This window comes from Zeugodacus cucurbitae, chromosome 5 (assembly GCF_028554725.1).
Source record: "Zeugodacus cucurbitae isolate PBARC_wt_2022May chromosome 5, idZeuCucr1.2, whole genome shotgun sequence".
Taxonomy (NCBI): Eukaryota; Metazoa; Arthropoda; class Insecta; order Diptera; family Tephritidae; genus Zeugodacus; species Zeugodacus cucurbitae.
In genome coordinates, this window is record NC_071670.1 from 70,671,889 (window position 1) to 70,693,136 (window position 21,248).

The 21,248-nt window shown below is 36.1% G+C and overlaps 1 protein-coding gene across 3 annotated transcripts in view; it reads left to right on the plus strand.

The window, feature by feature from the left end:
- LOC105219296 (adenylate cyclase type 9) overlaps positions 1 to 21,248 on the plus strand; it is a 163,193-nt gene that overhangs the window by 35,251 nt on the left and 106,694 nt on the right. For 2 of the 3 annotated variants that reach the window (XM_054231221.1, XM_054231223.1), the window contains one exon: positions 18,431 to 18,666. The exons of the other annotated variant lie outside the window; for it this stretch is intronic. In XM_054231221.1, coding sequence (XP_054087196.1) covers positions 18,431 to 18,666 — 236 coding nt within the window. The remainder of the gene's footprint in view (positions 1 to 18,430; positions 18,667 to 21,248) is intronic. 3 annotated transcript variants of the gene reach the window in all.

Here is a 21,248-nt window from a genome sequence, read left to right on the forward strand (position 1 = left end):
ATTTTTGTGGTCATTAGCAGCAAAGCTGTCGGCAAAAGGCATTTAATGTGCTTAATTATTTGTTAATTTGTTCTTGTTTCATCTTTCTTTATTTTACAATTCAACTATGTTCAAATCAATTTTTAAAAAAATATTTGAATATTAAAAAATATAATATATTATGAAAATGCAAACAGATGGCAACTTCTGGTAATATATTTATTAAATTTTTTTTTTCTAATTTTTAAAGGTATTTACCAATTTACTTTATTAAGTCAATAATTTTATTTTATTTCAAACTTTAAACAGGTGGCAACACTCATAAAAATTATTTTCAACTGTACGCTGCTTTAGACCCCTTTCATTAGTGTAGTCAGTAGAACATTGTTTCTACATATTGTCAAAATAAGAGACTCAAGAAGTTCAGAGTAAATGAAGTTAGTAGTTCCTAACTTTATAAAAAAATATATATTTTAAATATGTATATATATATGTATATATTAAAATCAGAAATGTGGCAAACGAATTTGGGTTTAAGTTTATGATTAAATTATAGTATTTCATAAATATACAAAAACTACATGCCTTAAAATTCAAACAGGTGGCAACCTTCAAAATTGTTTTTGATTTTTTTTATTCAAATTAACTATTTTTTAAACAATTACCCTAAAGCATTTACTAACTGTCTGTTTTTTTCCTTCCAGGTATATTTAGTGTGTCAATCAATTGTAAATTCTTGGAAGGGTATGTTTCATATATCAGTATGCAAATCTTCATAAAAGCTTTAAATACTCTTATTGAGCATATACATAAACATTCTTTCATATATTTGAAGATATTTCCGTAAAACTTTCCTCCCGTTTTTTATCTAAATCTATCCCAGTTCTTACTCACAGAAATTTAACTACGTCAGTTAGCGATAATGGTTTAACAGCACATTAATCTACAAATATTTTGCTCAACTCAGAAGCAGAGAGAGCAAATATGTCAGCTTCGCAATCAAATTGTCAACACACTGCAGACACTATGGAGAATTCTACACACATACATATACATAACTAATTCTGGTCGGAATAAAATTGTATTATGATAAACAATAACAAATTAAATTGTGCTCAAACTAGTTGTCCAGCTTAAGTGACCAGATAATAGAGTGCAACTAAAGCTAACAACAACACACCAGCCACTTAAATACAGAATAGAACGCAATACTTGCTCCAGATTAAAGCAATTTCAAATTAAATTCTATCAAATCACTTCTAAATCCCACTTCGGTGCGAGACCACTTAATGTGTGAACTGAACACTTGCTTCGCATATGTACATACATACAAGTTGTGGTTTTAATGAAAACACTTCATTTCCCTCAACATTTCAAACACACACACACATGCAGTTGCTCACGATACTTATATATCGCCCATATATCAGTTGGATCCACTCGTCGTGTCAACACTTTGTAGAACAACAACACCAATAATAAGGATGAATTGCAAAAGTTCACACACTCTTTCTCTTCCTCTGGCACTGGAAGTGAGGAAAAAAAGGAAATCAAATAAATGAAGCAATTGAAGATCTAGCAAAAGTCAAGGAAGTGAAGCAGAATAGAACTAAATTAAGAGAAGTGTTTATGAGGAAATGAGCAAGAGTGTGAAGGACCTTCGCAGGACGAAGGCAGCCGTGATGATGAGTGCTGCTGGAAGTAAAGTCATCTACATTGAAGATTACCTCAATAGTAACAAACGCTGATGAACCCAACCAAAAGTCAACGAAAGTGACAAACTGACTTAAAATTACTTTAGGAGACACACAAGCACACTCACACGTGCCGAGGAATGCTTCGTATGTGTGTGTAACCGCAAGGAATGAGCAAGTGAAAGTAAATAAAACGCGCTGAGAAGAGACACTCTCACACAAGCCACAAGTGCGCAATTAAATTTTCAGCTTTCGCACGAGCCAATCAGGCACCAATGGAGCTTTCATACACCGGCTGCAGAGGAGTGAGATGGTTTGGGTAGAGTGTGTGTGGTTTTGGGAGAGTGGTGTGATTGCTGACAATTTGTATGTGTATTGCAATGGGAATTCGTGGCGAAGTTTGGCAGTTCGAAAGATGACAAGATTCTTATATTTTCTCATTTAGAGCTTACAAGTGTTAGTGTTTTGCCCGGAGACAAGTGTATTTTGTATCTGGTCAAAAGTGGTGTGTGAGGCGTTGTTCCCTCAGTCCCTTTAAGCAATTTAATTGTTTTCATAGAATTTTAAATTTATTTGCGCACAAATGAAAACTCAAAGGGCAAATGTACAGTTCTGTTGAAGCAAATGAAGATCAAGGGAAAGCAAACAATTTGGGTGATAATTGAATTGCTCTAGGGGAAGTGTACAGGAAATAGATGTGGCTTAGATAAGAAAAAGATAGAAATAAAATTTGGAAGCTTTTAAAAATAAGTTGAAAACAATCTTTGGAAATAAAAATTTTCAAAGCACAATTATTAAAAAAAAGTTGTGATAATACATATAAAAAAAAAATAATTTCTCTATCATATTATTTTATATTTATAATTCTCGTTTGTTTCAAATTATTACTGTCAATAGAAATTCATGTGTCTTATGCCACGACTAATGGCTTCTATATGAGGCATATACATAAATAGTTATGGACAAAGAGGCAAAAAAATAAAATTTGAAGCCATTATGGGTCTTCATAGAACAAACAGAGAAATTATAGAAGCACTAAGTTCAAATCAAAACTTTTTCACTTTGAGCAGCAAATACGTTTGAATAACTTTGTAGACCTGTCACAAGGGTGACTACAGACGCAAACAACAAACAAACTGAATGTGGCAGGTTCGCTGCGTGAATATACGCTCCATGAGAAAAAATAAGCTCCCAAATGGCTACTAAAGCATCCACAATCTAACAAAACCAAACCAAATAAAGGGTGTCATGCGTGATTTACATGCTTTAGGAACTCAAGACAGACACTCACCAATATATGCATGTTTCCTGCTGTTTCCTTTGGTTTACAATTCAAATATACTCGTATGCATAAGTATCCCAGGCGTTCAACTGCAATCAGGTGGTCACGTTGCTGATAACACAAATCACTTGTCTGCTCACAACTTCTCACTCATTTATCCATTCGTCCGTCCGTCGTTTTGTTTGTTTGTTTGCAGATTTGTTGGCAAAATACACACACGATATGTTTGCTGATCGCTTGTTGTTGTCGTACGTGCGTCTATCGCGATTCTCAAACATGTCACTTTATACTCACAAAAACAAAAGCAACTTATTATACGAGTATGCACTACAACAAATCACCATTTACCTTTCTCGGTTTTGCATGATAATTTCTGAGCGTTTGGCTTAAACGCGTTCACGACACACCCAAAAAGAATGGAGCCTTAGTCCATATTGAGTATCGAATAACTGTAAAAACACGAAAAACATTTAATAAATCTATTACATAACTGTAAACATTGGCGTGCTTATAGATTTAATTCGATAAAATTACAATAACAACTAATTGAAAAAAAATTGCAATAATTTATGAGTGGTTTGGACACACCTCTATTAGCAATTACTCTCGGGTTTTTGAGATTTATTAATTGAAGTAAGAATTATTTGGCATGTTATAGTTATTAGAAAAGCAGACGGCGATTAAGATGGCATTGTGCGACATGGTTAGGCATTTAGCGAAATCATTTGTTGTATCTAAATAAATACGCCTGAATAAGTATATTTAAATAAGGCTAACGGAATGTAGAAGGGAATCTCTCGAAATCAGTAGAACGGTCTAGTTGATTTGAAGTGCCTTATAAATTGGCTTCATGGAAATACATCGAACTTTGTAACGAAAAAAGATTCTAGAGGACCTATCCTCAATAGGTCAGCGGTCTCAAATAGGAGTTCATAACCTAAACAAATACTTAACAGTTTCATGTTTAAAATTGCTTCAAATACAAAGTAAAGTTGGACTTTGATTAGAGGTATTTGGTACTGCCATCGCCAGCTATACTATTTTTATACAAGTCCCCCAAAAGCAAGGCATAATGCCTTCAAAATGGTCGAACTTTTTGTTAGATATTTAAAAAAACCATAAAACATACACTCGTGGCAATTATTTTGATCAGAAATTATATGCAATCCAAGATTTCCAAAATTCAAAAATGTATATTCTCAAAGTGTTTAACTTGAAAATTCGCCCAGCGTTTTAGCATCATTCTCGACTATTAATATTAAAGCGACATTCTAAATAACGGGGTGGCGGCGGTGGTGTCAGTAGCAGTAGCAGTTGTTGAGCTGTTGAATGTCGACAGCAAAACCCACAAACAGAAGCAGCCGAACAAAACAAATCAAACAGAACACTCAACGGTGCTCCAAAGCTGTTGAGTTAACTAGAACAGACTGCCACTTATGGAATGCCGAATGGATTGTGTAATTAAAATTGTCATTATTACGAAATCGAAATGAGTGCAATTAACAAAATACGCGCATTTATAGACACACAAACACATACACACATACAGACGAACAGGCATGAGCGAGAATAACCGAATTGAATGATGTGACAATGGAATCATTGCATAAGCGGCGAGTATCTAATATTTGCTTAGCTAAAGGCGTGCATTCAGTGGCGGAATTTTATTGCAAATTTTGCGAATAATAAAAATATTTTCACGAGCTATTAGATATTAACTATTTGCGTAAACAAATTCATTGCTCTAAAGCTTTCAATACAACAAAAGAGTATGAGAAGTGGGGGCGGGACTGAAAGCTGAAGTGGCAGCACTTACTCGGTATTATTATGAAATATTGCCGTAATTGAAAAACTTTTGGATTTGTTGTTTTTGTTTTTTAATTAAATGATCGACAGTGTGAGTTATGACAGCGAGAAGTTTGCTCACGAAATGCACTTAAGTTTTGTCTTGCGCTCAATTTGATAAATTTCACTTTGGGCGAAACTTCTTTGTGCCTCTCTCGGGAATGAAGAGAGCTGCACGCGCATAAGTGCCGTTATGCATTTAAGCTCCCGTTGCAGCTCACTTATGCCAGTCATTTGACTAATTGCAGCTTCCAATCCATTTGCTGGCAACGGAAACGAGTTGGAAATGTCTTCTGTCACTCACTTTATTGTTGTCGCTTTTGTTGTTGCATGAAGTTTGTCTTCGTAGCCATTTGGCGAAGCATGTTTATCCCATCAATGTAGTCGGTAAGACTTTAATGATGCCATTCACAGTTGCCTCAAGTGCACAGAGAGTCAGTGTGTGTAAGAGCCAGTGTGAGCGTCGGAGTAGCCACACTGACAGCTGATAGACGGAAACTCAGTTATTGCATACTCGCATGTATTTGTGAAGTGATATTATAGCGTTATCGTGTTCGACAAACTTGTTCAATTATTGTCATAGAAGGGAACAATATTAATGAGAGGATTAATATATATTTGCATTGAAAAGCAAGGGTTAAGTTCGGCTAACCCAACATTTTATACTCCGGCAATTTATTTATGTAATTTTTTTAAGGTAACACACAATTCTGCATAAAATCTGTAGAATAAAGAATATCATTATATATATAAATAAAGTCCACCGGAAGTTTGAAATCCCTAATATTAGATATATGGGAGCTATTTGGCCCAGAGGCACTTTATTACAAGAAAAATATTATTTCTGGGTTTCTATAAAATATCTGAGAAGTTAATTGATATTTGAAAGTAAATTAGTCATAGGCACCGACTTTCTGACAAAATAAGGTACATTCTCAGTGAAATAAAGCTTTAAAAATACGTTGCCTACTTTTCGGCGCCAAAAGAGTTAAAAAAATAAAAAAATCTGAGAAGCCAATTTGGAATTGAAATCAGTAATATTGATGATTTTTAAGTTTTTAATGAAATATTCATACAAAAGTTATTTAAATATATTATTTCAGTCTTTCGGAGAGAAAATTAATTGACACCAATGTATATGTGTATGTTATTCAGTTTTGGCTTGTTGAATGCAATAAATTTATTATTTCGCTATGACAAATTGGGCGCAAATGAGACCCATATAACTGACAAATTGCTAAAAAAATCAGTATTAAACTGACTGAATCCAGAATGTTACAATTTACTGTTATTGAAAATTTTAAATCTATTTTCTACACTTCATATTCATCACTCAGCATTCACTAATTGCCACCGAAAACCGTCCTTTATTTATGTTATGCGGCAGTTTATGCATAATACACACATTAATTGGCAGCAATTTTCGCCATTTTGACAAGTCGCGTGAACTCACCAATTTGCCGCAGGCAAGTAACAGTATTTAACGGCACTCTCGTGACAGTTAGTGCCCGTTCAGCAACATATATTCCCATCGCACGGACATGCTTTGAGCTTGGGCTTGTGTCTTTGACCTCGTCCTTTCAGGGTCTTGGCGTTAGTTCTTTGTCAGCTAGTTATTGCTTGGCTTTGCTTTGTGCTTGTGTTGTGATTTTTGCGAGGAGAAAAAATGAAATAAAGCCAGTCGTCAGCACTTGCGCTTCATTCACATTCAAGGCAATGAACTCATATTTCTCGAGTGCAGAATCGTGGTTAAATAGTTTGCTTCCTCATTGCTTGGCTAACCTTTGACGACTTGGCAATTGTTCACGGATCACGCGATAGATATGTATGTGTGTTAGTTAGTGTGGAATGTGTTGACAACGATATTTCTATATATGTTGTGTATCGTGTGGTGTATATGAGCTTTTGGGGTTTCCTCAACTCTCTTGCTACCAACTGACCTTGTAGATTTCCCGTGAGCTCAATCCTAACTTCTCATTTGCTTTCTAATAGAAACTAACGGAATACTACATGGCGCCCTTCTTTGCCTACCTCCAGCACCTATTTCAACTCGCAATCTCTACAATCCGCGTCTCTCTCTCTTTTATGAATTTACATTTATTATTTTATTTATGAACAAATACTCGCCAACTAACTGCTTTCGCTGCTGCTTTCGTGCAAAATTTACATAACAGTTTTTATATCGCTCATGCTTCAGTTCCTAAACGCACGATTTTATGCAAATTTTGCGACAAATAAATGCAAAAAAGTGCGCGCTGATAGTTATCGCCTGAATAAATATAAAGAGAACTTAAGTTAAATAACCCGGAATATTCGAAAAAAGCTCACAATTATGCAATCCAAGGCACAAAGTATTATGTTAGAAGGGGATATTTGCACTGCAAATTTCGTTGGAATGAAATTCAAAGACAATCAAAGGTTCTTTCCAATGAGTGCATCAAAGAAGTATTTCTCTGAAGCAAACATTTATTCTCTGTCATTTATAAATACACTCTTATTAAATTTTTTCACTAAAAAATTTTAAAATTTGGAAATCTACATGTCCGATGCTCCACCCCACCACATATCAACAACGTCTATATAGAAATTGAATATCGATTGCGCTGCTGCATTGCAACTGCTAACCCAGCTAGCTACTTGGGATTGTCTTTGCCTTCGGTGCACTCATGGAGCTTCTGGCAAGCGCCAAAGCAGCACGCCAGTGGAGCCAAGTCGAAGGGTGCACACGGCGTATGAGTGACAATACTTAGAAAGCCTCTCCAAAGCCCATAGCTTAGCCTTTCTCTTCTAAGCTGTTGCTATACTGTAATGTATTGAAATCATTTATATACATTCTCACTGTTTAGCTGCTCTCTTTTGCTTTGCCAGTTTCTTCTTAATGTCAATGCCAAGGTTATTGGCGCTTGAGACTCTACATTGCTGCTAATTCCAAATGCTTTTATTTTGATGTTCTCATGTGTGTGCTGCTCCAGACTCAAAGGAGGCGCCGTTCGATTGTCAGCGAAATTCTCATATATATTTTGCACAAACACACACACGCAAATACACAGAAAGATATTCCAATCTTATTTCTAAATTCATTGTTAGCTGCAGAGCTGGAGTGTCACGAGGCATAGCTCCGCAAGTCTACGATATTTATGTAAAGTGTTTGAACAAGTACGAGATTTCGTTAGAAGTGAGAGATGTATTTTTCTTTAAAGAACAACCAAACTCACAAAGCTTCTTTAAGCAACCACTGAGCTACATCGAACCTCAATAAATATTAGAATTTAAATCATATTAACCGATTTCATAGTGTATATTTATACAGTGCTTGAAGAATCTCAAATTTTTCATAATTAACATCATTTGATTTGATTTAAATAGATTATTTGAACTATTTATGAAATAAAATATTAAAAGTGACATTTTCAGTTGAGAATAAGTTTGGAATGCAAACAGATCTCTACAAATATTTTGTTGGGTTAAGTTGACACAAATGTCCATGATCGATATGAAACGATTTAATCGACCAGTGCTTGACCCTAGAGACATCTATTGGAAAACGGCGGAAAGTTGTAGACCTAATAATATTGCCGAAAACTAAAATTAAAAATATTTCTGAAAATTTGTTCATAACCAAAAGAAAATCCTTCAACCATAAAGAAAGCTGTTTACACACATTATCTTATTAATTTGCAAAATAGTCTACAAAACACTGCTTAGTAGCTTATACTTAGGGTATATTCCACCTCAATGGTTTCTTGGAATAAAACCGACACACACATCCATGAGTTAATTACTTCGTGCACACATCAATGAAAACTACATAATTGAAACCACATTTTCAATTACTTTCGCATTAAAATTCAAGTATTTTCATTAAATAACCATAAGGGTAAAGCAATGCTGGCTGAGGTCGACTCACCTTGGCTCAGCAACCCAAAAGGCTCACACACACATACACATACAAAAAGAGGCGCTTGCAGAAGACTGCCTACTTAATTAAAAAGAAGCCAGTTCGGGCATTTAAACCGCCGAGCTGGACCACCACTCACCACCTCAGGTGAGTGTAAACAAACCAGAGACCAATAACTTTGTAAATACAGAACAAAAAAAACAAAGATGGAGGCAAAAAATGCCCAAAAATTTATACATTATATAGTCAGCTGCTGGCCATCGATCATATTAATCATATGACCTGGTGACCGCTTGCTACACTTTACGTGCCGGAACGTGTCGGCGCGCCATTCTACGTGCGATCACGTTTGCCACGTTAAGCACCAGCTCTGAGGCCAGCACCACATTACGAACGAATTAAAATTCTCATTTAAAAATATAATTTATTTTCGGTTGTTTATTTTCGTACTGGCGCCGAGGCATCGCACTGCTGTCAGAGTCGTTAGCTAGCATAGCGTCTAGCGCAGCTCCGTCCCGCATATGCATGTCCCCAGTGACAGCTGTCATGTTCGCGCACAGTTGCTGCTGCCGTTGATGCCTTTTTGATGTTGCGCCATCATCATTGGCAAAAAAATACGATTGTCATGCTGCCAGCAGCGCAGTGGGCTGGGCCGGGAAAAAATCACGAGCCATGTGTCCTTGCTGGCTTCAACGCCGGTTGTTTGGATATTGTTTTCGTTTATTTAGCGCTTAGTGTGTGCGCTCTTGTTGTTGTTGTGCTGTCATAACGGCATATGTCAATGTGTCACATGTGAGGTCAGTCGTCAAGCAAAATGGCGTTACTCAGCGTTAAAAGCGGCGCGCAAAAAAGTGGCAAACGAAGAGCAGTGAAAATCCCATGCGATAAGCTGTAATCGAATGTATGACAACAACAATAATATGTAAGGAAAAGGGTTCAAGGGCGGCGGCGGTCAAGCTCTCACTAAATGCACTTTAGTGTATAATTCGGAGAGAATGACGGTCATTCAGCATCATTGCAACTATTTTAAATGGTCCGTCAGAGACATGAGGAAAGTGATTTCATTAAGTCTTTATAAAAAGAGCCATAAAAGAGATTAAAAAGTTGTTGTGACTAAAAGTCGGCAGTTAAAAGCATTCTCTGGCAATTGATATGAATTAATTTAGAAATAAGTTTTAGTTTCAAACTCCGCTTAGTTTTTCAAATGATTTTATAATTAGTCCATGCAACTAAATGTTTTATTTTCTATAGATTAATTAATGAAAACAATAATAAAACACATGCTCGGATTAGAGTATTTCTTCTTCTTAGATGTATAAGTAAAAATTAGAAGTAATTCCCCTCCGTAATTGATATTTTTCCATAAGTTACTTCACAAATTTCGTGAATAATTTCGCCGCAAGTTAAAACTGGAAGTTTAAATTTAGCAGGAAATTTAATCTTAACAACCAACGTATGAAGATATAAATAAACGAGTATGTATGCATATAAGTAAGCCTACGTAACGCTGAAATATAAAATGCAACAATGCCAAAAGTCAAAAGTCAGTTTTAGCAAACAATTTAAAATAAGTTAAGTAAGCTTTAAATAAAATATCTGTTACACTTTGTTGCTTTTGTTGTATCGTGGTACACCATAAGTCACGTAAATAACATAACTGCTCTGCACTCATTTTCGGCGCAACAATTCAAAAATAAATTTACGGCATATTTCCAGGGAAAATATTTATTTATAGATTTTAACGAATTTATTTTCGAACAACAGAACACTGCACTCACTCTCTGTCTCTTTCACTCACCCGATCAACCCACATTGCCGGCGAAAGCCTTTGTTCCACGCGGATGATGAGCTTTTGTTGGGCGTTGAATTTGATGTAACCCCTACACATCAATTGGATGGCGAAATTTGCAAATTAATGCTGTTATAAGGTGAAGAGAAGGGGTTAGGTGAGCTTCAGAGGCTAAATATAATAGGATTTTTAATATTACTTCTAAATGAGTAGACAAAACTCAAGGAGTACTCTGAAGATGAACTGAAGGCTTTACATAATAGTTACGAATACTTTGAGTCAAAAATAATAACCACAAGAAGTATTTAAATTTGATATACATATTATATTAATTTTTGGTAATGAGTACTGAGTAGATACTGAACATTTAAAATCCATATAATCGGAGCACTTTTACACCTCTCTGCCAATATTAATCTACAGTGAGTACTTTATATTAAAAATAAGCATTTCGAATAGATATATGAATACTATAAATTGAGAACGAGTAGTTTAAATATTCACTTTATTTTAAGAAACTCTTAATGGAATTTGGGTACTTATTCAACAAAATTGCTTATTCGTAAGTGATTCGATATTAGAAAATATATATAAATGCTCACCATATCCATTTGATGAAATTATTTTTTTTCCAAAGGAATAAATATTATGAAGTCAAACTGAGTGTTATTCAGTTTTCGTTGCTCACAAATAAATTTTTTATTACTTTCCCTATATAGTACTAACTTCTAATTCCAAATCCTCTCCATGGAACAAAATATACGTATTTAGTTTGTTGTTTATTTTCCCTTCCTGAAGATTTGCTATGCAATGCCAACTAGATCCTCAGCGCTGTCAATCAATTGGGAAATTTGCATTCTTGTGGACTCTCCATTCATAAAATAATGAAATGTAAATATGTACATTATGCCCGGCAGCAAGCACTTATTCATAATGCTGTATATCTCCTAATGCTAAACACAAACACAGGCACACTCCCTCCTTGTGCCTTGTGCCGACACAAGTTACCAAACACATTTTCCAGTTTCCTTAGGACACTGCAAAAATTCCACACACTCACACATACTCATTCCGATTTCCTTTACAGTTACCAACAACGCATGCACAGTAATTGAAGAATGCATTTGTGGGTGGAATTAGATTGTCAATGCAAACATATAAATAGCGGACATGACATACATGAACTCATACTCATACATGGACATGATATCGACAGGCTGTATCTGGAAGACTACAAGGACTTACTTACATATAGGCGTACATATGCACGTAAGTGTATAACGGGTGTTTATCTGTCGCAAAATAATGGCTACTAATTCAGCTGCGAATGGCCTTCGTCAAGGCTTTAGGGTCGTCCGGCGCTGGTTGCCAACAGCGTTGCATTTGTACGACCATCTCTCTCTGTGTCTGTGTGTGTGTGCAGTGAATACAAATACATATTTATATATGCAAAAAGCATTTACTTGCGCATTTTACTAGGGTCTGCAATTCCACAACGTTAGGTGACACTGTCATTGGGGGACGCGTGCCGTATTAGGGGTGATGGGTTGGAGGAAGTGTGCAAATATTCATAATCCAGCGACGGCTTGCCTAGAAACGACCACGATTTGTAGGTTGCGCTTTTCCAGGAAGCCGACCCTCTAGCTCTTACTTGGAACTTTTTACTTGGCTGCACTCGCGCACACTTGCAAAGTACCGTTACTACTCAAACCACCTCTCTCCACAAAATGAGAATTTCTTATCTAGGCTTTTGTTTTCGTTAGCGCTCGCTCCCTCGCTTGCGTCCTATCTTTATCTGTTTGCTTATTCTTAGATTCTTATAATTGTTTTTGTTTTCTAAAATGGTTTTATTATTGTTGTTGTTGGTATTATTGTGTTTTTTATTAGATATTTCGCCTTAGTTTTGCCGCATCATCGTCAGCTGTTGCTCTCTTTTGGCCGGTTTTCACTTGAAATGTTGAATATGCAACACTAGGCGGGTTAGTGGCAGCACGTCGTGGTGGTGGCAGACAGTAATTTGTTGGCAGAAGCCACAGGAGAGCAGCGACGCGCTGCGGAGTTAATCTAGTTTTTCCATGCTCATATGGATGCGTGTTTCTCTGAGTGTTTATGTTTGGTTGTAATGCGTGTAATTCCGAATTATTGCCGCACCAGAAAGCACATCATCAAGTAAACAATGCCGCAGTATCTGTTTTTATTTGATTTCCGATAATTGCCGACACATTTAGCTCGCGCGTTCAATGGTTGCTTGCGCGTGGCAATTTCCATCTATTGGGTGTACTGCCATGTTTTCGGGGTTTCAAATAAATTTTGGAATTATTGTTTATTTTCAAATGCCAAATTTATTACCTCAATTGTGTTGCTGATACAATGTGGCTACATTTGTACGTGTGTTAACGATTTGGAAGAGCTTCTGCGAAAAGAAACAACAAACAAAAATACATACAAAAAATGTTTTGCTGAACATAACAAGAGAAGATTATGGTACAAGTGTGAATGAAAAAGGCCTTATAGAGCTCAACTCTCTTCTCAATGATTTTAGATGTGATATCACAATAATATTATCCACTCAAATTTAACATTAGAGTGTATAAGGCTAGAGATTAAAGTGGTATAAGCATTTGCTGCACCATATATATTAAAATATACAAGTCTCTTAACTTTATACCACTTTTTGTTTGTTCGATTCGATACTATTATCATCAGATTTGAAGGGAACCTCAAAAGCACATAGTATACCCGATTTCTAAAAACATTCTTCAATACATAATTTAAGTAAAAGTAACACGAACCACAATATTTATATTTAGATAAAGTAAGAATGTCATAAAAGACAGTTAAGCTCTCATAAATTAGATAAGCGAAAATATTTCATCAGATATTCGCAACGGAGATAAACCAAACATTCAGAAAATGTTGTTAGCAACATGTTGCGCAACATCAATATGTATACCAGTGTTTTAAGGAGCCATAAAACGAATGTTGCGAGGATTGAAAGTAAAAGTTCAGTTAAAGGAACTACGGAATAGTTAGTGGTAGCGAATTTCACTAACAAAAACAAATGCAAACACATAAATACGAGTGTGGTGTGTCCGCAGTCATTCTAATGTTTTTGTTTGGCTTTCGAGTTTTGATTAATGAGTGAAGTGTGATTAATGCGCAGTAACTGTATCACCGCTACATCAATTTTCAACGCAGTATGCACAGAAAGTGCAATAGATAAAGTGGAGACGAGGCATCTTGATGCTGAGTTGGTTTGAGGCAAATTGCAAAATGAGACTTTCAGTGGTGGTATGGTAAATTGGGACGCGATGCAAATTTAACAGTTAAATTCAAGGATGACTTCATAATTTTATGCAAATGTGGCAAATTGATAACTTTTTTCTTGTTTCTTGACATCGAGATAATAACCAGAAATGCCTTCCCACGTCACTGAAAGCAGGAATAAAATAGAATAACAAACACAATTAATAATTCACCGAAATTAAAAAAAATCTGAAAATACCTACAACCCTAATGTGCGTACTCACCTGCATTCATCGGAGCATTAGCTAATTTTTCATTGTAAAATCACACACATCAATTCCCACTGAGGTCGCTGCATACTAAAAGGCAAATTATTGACCACAACTCTGCTCTCCCTTCTCTTCTTGAAAGCGGGGCGTTGAAACACGTAGCACCTGTTGCCGGAAACCTCCACAAACTCACCACCCAATGACTTGCAACAGGCACCCACTTGCAATAGTAGGTGCCCAGTTGCAACATCCCACCGCCCACACGTGCATTTTAAAGTAGCAATTCTAGGCTGCTGTTGAATGCTAACAAGCGCGAATGTAAAACCGCTAATTGGTGTCATTTGAAGCGAATGCAACGCTGGCAGAACTGAGGCTCGGCACACACATATACAAACTGAGTCGAGAGAAGTATCAGTTAACACAAAAGAAGCGCGTACGTGCAGCAGCAGTTTGTGGCAGTGCAACAAGTTGCAAATTGACTTGATTAGATAGATCTCAATTTGTCTTGTGTTCCCTTCATTATTCTTCATTCTCTTGTTTTTTTAATCTCTGTTTGCGTTGCGATGGGATTTCATTTGCGAGCGCCACGATTTTTCACTCTCCCTTTTCTCTCCCTTGGGTGGCGCCTATTTAGGTGTGTACTGTCAGTGGGTGTTTGTAATTAGTTTTGCATGACATTCGAGTTGACAATTGAGGGAATAAAGTGTGCAAATTAGTCGAAGCTTCTTGTTTGACTTTGAAAACAATTTGCATTTTCAATGAAAAACTATAATTTGAGTCACGATTGAGCTTAGAAGAAGGTTTTAAATATTTCTTTAGTTTTTTTCATTTAATTTTACTTATAGTACATACACAACAACAGATAATTTTGATCCATACTAGACACATCATGTCTAACTTTATTAGACGTATGCCGTAAACCACGGCAGCAACCACATAAACAAATTTTGTTGTTATTGTATCATCAACATTACCATCACTCACTCCGGGGTGAGGGGCTTGCGCCATACATTTCTAAGAGCGTCTTGTTCCATGCGTGGCGGCAGAATCTGTTGGCCGTAATGGGCGTTCAAAACGCGAATGGCGCATTATGTTGGGCGCAATTACCGACAGATATAATAGACACAAATGCAAGTGTGTATATAATATTTACGGCTGTTTTAGACTTCATTAAAGCTGAGAACACCGTGTCTTGTCTTTTGTGTTGCGCGACGCAGGTTTTGATGGAGCGTCGCGCTGTTTGTATTCGGTTTATTGCGGTTTTACATTGACCCAGTTTGTTGGTTCGTGGCAGACGGTGGGTGGAACGACTGCTCTCTATATTTAGTTGGGAAATATTGCAATTTTATTGAATAGTACAAAGAGATAACCTTAAAGCGGAGGAGATTATTTACTCGGTTTTGTTTGGTTGACATATATGGTTAATATATATGTATAATCAAAGTTGTTGCGACATGTTATACAACAACAATAAATTTTTGTGAGATTATGAACTTTGTAATATGGAAGCATGATATTTTCTGAATATTTTAAAATAAATATTTATTCCCGATCACTAATCTTTGATTTATTTTCTTAAATTTTGTGCTTGGAAAGAAAATATTTAATAGGAATATGCCAAAATTGTGTGTGCTTTGAAAGTAAGATATTCGATTAATTTGTTTTTGTGGATAACATAATTGCTTCGAAATAATTCAAAATATTTATTTTAAACAGATTGCAACTTCTCTCAAAAATATTATGGACATACATTCCTTTTGAATTTATATAGTTGAATATCCATATTGGAATATTTTATTTGTTTACAAACAAAAATTGTACACAGGTGACAACAGGTTGTAATACTACTTGATTCTGATACCTTAATCCTTACAATTTAAGATTTCTTACTGAATAAGAATTCTTCAAAAAGGTGGCAACACTTCTTAAAAATATTACCAACTTAAGGTGTTGTAAAACGTCTAACAATATTCTTATGATTTCAAACATCTCATCAATAATACATTGAATTAAAACTCTTAAAATAGAGCAACTCTGCCGACTGCACTCTTGTCTGAAATGTAAATGTTATTAAGCTTCTTCAGTTTGTACGGATTCATTGCCGAAAAAAGTTTCACTTCAAATATCAGCAATTTTTATTAGAAAAAGCACAATACTAAAAAAAAATTACAACAAAAAATTTATGAAAAATATACCATTATGTACCACTATCAAATGCGGTTAGCCTAAGCTAAAAGCACTATGGACTTCCTCTGCTAATAGCTCATCCACATTTTCATGCTAAAATTTGCCATTTTTCATTTCTATTTCTTGCAACGCTGCAAGCGCTCTCACTTTCTTTTGCCCCTCAAACCACACTTGAGTGGCTGGCTGTTACTGTTAGTGACCTTTACCTCTATTGATGAGTGCAAAGCACGGCCACAACGCCACCAGCCAGTTTCGCAAGTTGCTCTTTAGCACGTGGCATACTTGAGCGCTTCCTTCCGTTCTTCCGGACTCTCTTTATTGCTGGAGTATAAAAACGTCTGCAAAAACGACAAGAAAAATGAACGGCAAACCATGTCGCGGTCCACTTCAGCAGAATTCACTTTCATTCGTGGCAGTTTAGCAAAGCCTCTAGTTTATATTTTTATGAATTTCTCTCTGCTCCTCACCTTCCTTCCTCACTTCCTTCGTGCTTTTTGTGGTGGCAGCAGCTTAATGGCTAAAAGCACATTGTAAACACTCACACTAATGAGTGGTTGCAGCAGTGCATATATCGTAGAATGCAGGTAAATGCATGCGATATTTTGAATTTATATACTTATACGCTTTCACCACTGTAATATCCTTTCAGGTCTTCGCCTCTTTCTCTGTCTTCGCCGCTGTCGTCGTCTTTTTAAGGACCTCTGCTTTTTAGCGCTTTAAACCTTTAAAGATTCTAACTTGTATTGTTTGCTGATGTTTCCGCTTCTCCTCGCACCCCTGGTCGGCCATCTTGCAACACCGTTTTGCCATTTTTAATGGCGGTAATTAATTTTCATTTACAACGCTGACTTGCATATTGTCCATTATTCCATCGTGGCATGTACTTTCCACACAAACACACATACATACATGGATTTGTTTATTAATGTGATTCTAAGCATTGTTCTTGTTGCTGTTGTGCTCGCATTCCTTTGTGTTTTGCGGCTGCAGTCGGAGTAAATTGTTTTGGATTAGAGCAGAAGAATTTAATTAAAGTTGCAATAGCACAATCACATATAATTATACCAATTCTATGCCGGCGTGTGTGTGTAGGTGCATTATTTATATCGCATGCGTTTGACGGACCTTTTTCTTATGTGAGGTAATGGTGACTTTGATGCTTGTTTTAATAATTTGTTGTATATTTCCATATATATTTAATATCGATACTTGATAACGAAACGAAATGAATTCGATTAAGTTTAGCAGCTTTTTAACTTTCTAAGAACCTATGTGATATGATTTTTTGACTTCAAGTTAAGAATTATGTACTCTTCTTCTTCGTTCCTTTCAATGACTTTCCTTCGGTATCACACATTAAATGAAATTTAAAAGGATTATTTAAATAGAAGAAATTCCTTAGCTTCAGTTACTCAAGAAAAAGTCAACATTTTGCAAGCTCTCAAATCTACTTCGAAGCGCTATTAGTGCAAGCATTTTCTTGCTTAATTTTTTTCTAACGGCTTAAGTTTACATATTCCCTTTCTTACATTGTTTTACAATAGAGTAGGAAAATTTTGCAATCTTCTTATGAAGAAATACACAAATATTAGCCAACTGCTCCAAAAATAAGTCTATTTTAGTCCATAGTTACATTTGTATACCGTTACTCAAGTGTATACTTTGCAGTTCTTCACATTACTTGCTTGTGTAACATTCAATAACTGTTTAAGCAACACCAGGCCATGAAATTGTGCCAGCAAGCCTTGTCCGCACTGATGTGGCCACACAGGCCCACACAATTAACCAGAAGGCAACTAGAGGTGGACGAGAAATATGAGCAGCCACACACTTACATACATACTCACCACATTTAGGAAGCCTTTGCATACCTGGTGCATTAGGCTTCGCTTATCCACCTCACTGCCTGACTCGCTGCCCGCACACCCAATTACCATGGCATTCAGCGAAAGCATGCGGCATATTCTGCAGAATCGCATTTCCAGCACGCTGCACAATTGAGTTTAATTAAAGTTTCGGTGCCAGCGAATTTCATTACAGAATGTTTTGTAATCAGCGGTTGCAGTGCTGCCACCGCCGCCGCCGTGCAGTGCAAGAACAATTTGAATTTTAACTACTTTCCACTTTTATGCATTTACAACTAAGGAGTGCTTGTAAATACGTGAATTATTTTCAATTTCATTGTTTACTAAGCCCACCCTCTCTCTCACTCATTCTCTTTTACACTTTGTCTCTTTGCAGTCACGTCGTCCTTCGGTCAGTTTCATCGCTATGCCTCCGGGCGTTCTAGTCAACGACAGCCGCAGCAATTCCACCGACGATATACAAATCGCATTAGCGCCACACATACAAACCTATCTAAGTCAAACGGGGCGACGGCATTCCTGCTGCAGCGTTATGGATCCAAAATTCGATTCACCCGTGCTGGAGGGCCAATTTCAGACGAGCGTATTCCCGCACGTACGCATGCGTTACAGGTGAGTCACTTCATGAGTACGTGGGTATATGAGTGAGTGTGCGAAATGTGATTGTGTTAGTGCCACACATTTGATTGTTTGTTGTAGTCAAAGTGATTATGCTTCAATAAATTAAATATGTGCATTCGTTTGGTAAGTGATTTTAGTCTTTGTAGCTGGGATAAAAGGAACAATGAATGTTAAATTCAGTTTTAATTATTTTTTGCACTTTTAAGCTTTTATATTTTTGGGCGTTAAAACAATTGCACTCCACGAAACACCATCCAGTATCTACTAGGTCACAGGTTCATATTGGCATAACAGACATAATGATATTTTCTACAAATGTACACTTATTAAACAAAACGTGGCAAACTGTGGTATTGCTTCATGTGATATGAAAGCAAACATTTATTAAATCACGCTCTTTGACTCAGAAAATGAAACTCTTTGCCAAGCAAATGATTCCAAGAAATAATCAAATAAATAGCTTACTCGTGCATAGTTGAAATGAGGTGTTTTCTGCATGTTGATTCATCACAATTATTTTATCAACATTAAACATTAGGATTTCCACTGAAAGTGAGATTGGTTTGCTATATCACCAATAAACATTAGTATATTCTGGTGTATGGCTTCTTTAGAATTATTGAATAAAAATATATATTTTAGTAATGAAAGGAACTGTAGCAAGTTCATTGCAAAAGTCATGATTTGACATGATCCACAGAATACATGCAATGCCAGAAAATGTGCGTGTATTGAAATATTCAACAACATGAAGTTTTGTAATCAAAAGTAATGAGAGAATGTGTATAATGCAGGTCAAAGCTCACACAACTTTAATTACTGTGCAACAGGGCGTATACGTGATATTAATGGCTAACAACAAGAATGTAGTATAAATGATGAAATATCGTGTTCTGTGTTTAGAACTGGAGCAGAGGGTCATAGCAGCAGTAGATAAATGCGCATATTTTGCATGGTTATATTAGATCGACGGATCGACTTCAATAACCTTTACTGAAATCAGAGATATTACTTCTATTGAGGTGCTTCAATGAACATCGGGCTGATATTTCAATATTGTTTACTTAAACAAAAAATATCAGGTTAATATAAATATACTCACATTATATATACATATGTTAACTGGAAATTATCTTAAACTTAACCCAATTTTTATAACTTTTAACCTTAAATTGCTACAGGCCATCTAAGCTTCTTTTCGTAGAATGGTTTTCCCACGTTTAATTTGCTTTTTCCATATATTAAGATTTAAAATAAAAATAACACGTTCTAGCTTTATTCGAATAACTTTTGAGTTTAACATCCTCCACATCCTACAAAAAAGCAAGTATTCATAGTTGAATAAGCACTGAGCCAGCATCACACAAGATAGAAAAACCATATACCCCATACCGAATGTACATTAATGTTTATTAAGTAATAATGAAGATGACTGACCCTTCTGGTTATCAACACAACGACAATGAGTCGCAAAACGAAATAGCGTAATGAAGCAAGCCAAGCGAGCGAGTGCGTTATCCTTTGCAGGTGAGTTCAGTAAACCTGCCAGTCAGTTAGCCAGGAGCAATGGCTCCAACATAAATTGCTTGTTGTTAATGTTAACAAACTTTAACTACAGCTAAGGTGAGCTGAAGTATGAATGTAGGCGCTAGTGGGAATACAATCTTTATGGGCAACACTGCGTATACGCAACATTGTTGAACAAATGTGGGATCACATACAATGAATGTGACTGCCGGTGTAAATTATGGTGTGTACTCAATTCACTTGATATATTTCCAACATGACACCGCTGTGTGTTTAATCACTTTTAAATTGACGCGTTAAAACTCCACGCCTATTAAACCCTCTGTCGCTCTCGCTGCTCAATCGAAGCCGCAAGTGTTGGAGTTTTAGGTTTGTAATAAACTTAATAAACTACTTTTGTCACGTCAACTTGGTCACTTTGGCAGCAGTTTGTTACGTTATTGTCAGCATCAATTGCTCCTGCCCCTAAAAGTGAGCTTAATCTTAACCCCGTTAAAATTGCAAATTAAACGTCAATTAACTGTCGTCCTTGATAAACTCGATGGCAGCGCTGACTGTTTGCTTGTGCTTATGTGAGCGTGTATGCGTGTTGATTAATGAATTGCGCTTTACAAAGTTTTTCCATTACGTTTTGTTGTTGTCTATTTACAAAGAAAGCGTTTAATATTTATTGCCCACCGGTGCCAGCAGCGCACAACTATTTGTATATGCGTGCTCAATGGAATAAATGCAAATTGCTTGCTCGTCTTTTTTAAATTCACCTCTGAAATATTGCGTGATCTTGCTTCATTAGTGCAAGCCAAAGTTCGTAATTATTGGGGACAAGTCAATTTCGGCCTCTCGAAAAATCAAAGATATAATTGTCTGGCATTCCAAAGGAGTGTGAAAGCTTCACGTGTTTAATTGATATGAAGGAAAGTGGAATAATTAATAATAAAGCTGTTTGTTAAGGATAATTATAGGAAATATATGATAAACGAATTGTAGGAATTGTAATCCAGGAATTATAACATATATGAAATAAAGAATATTAATTAATACTAAAA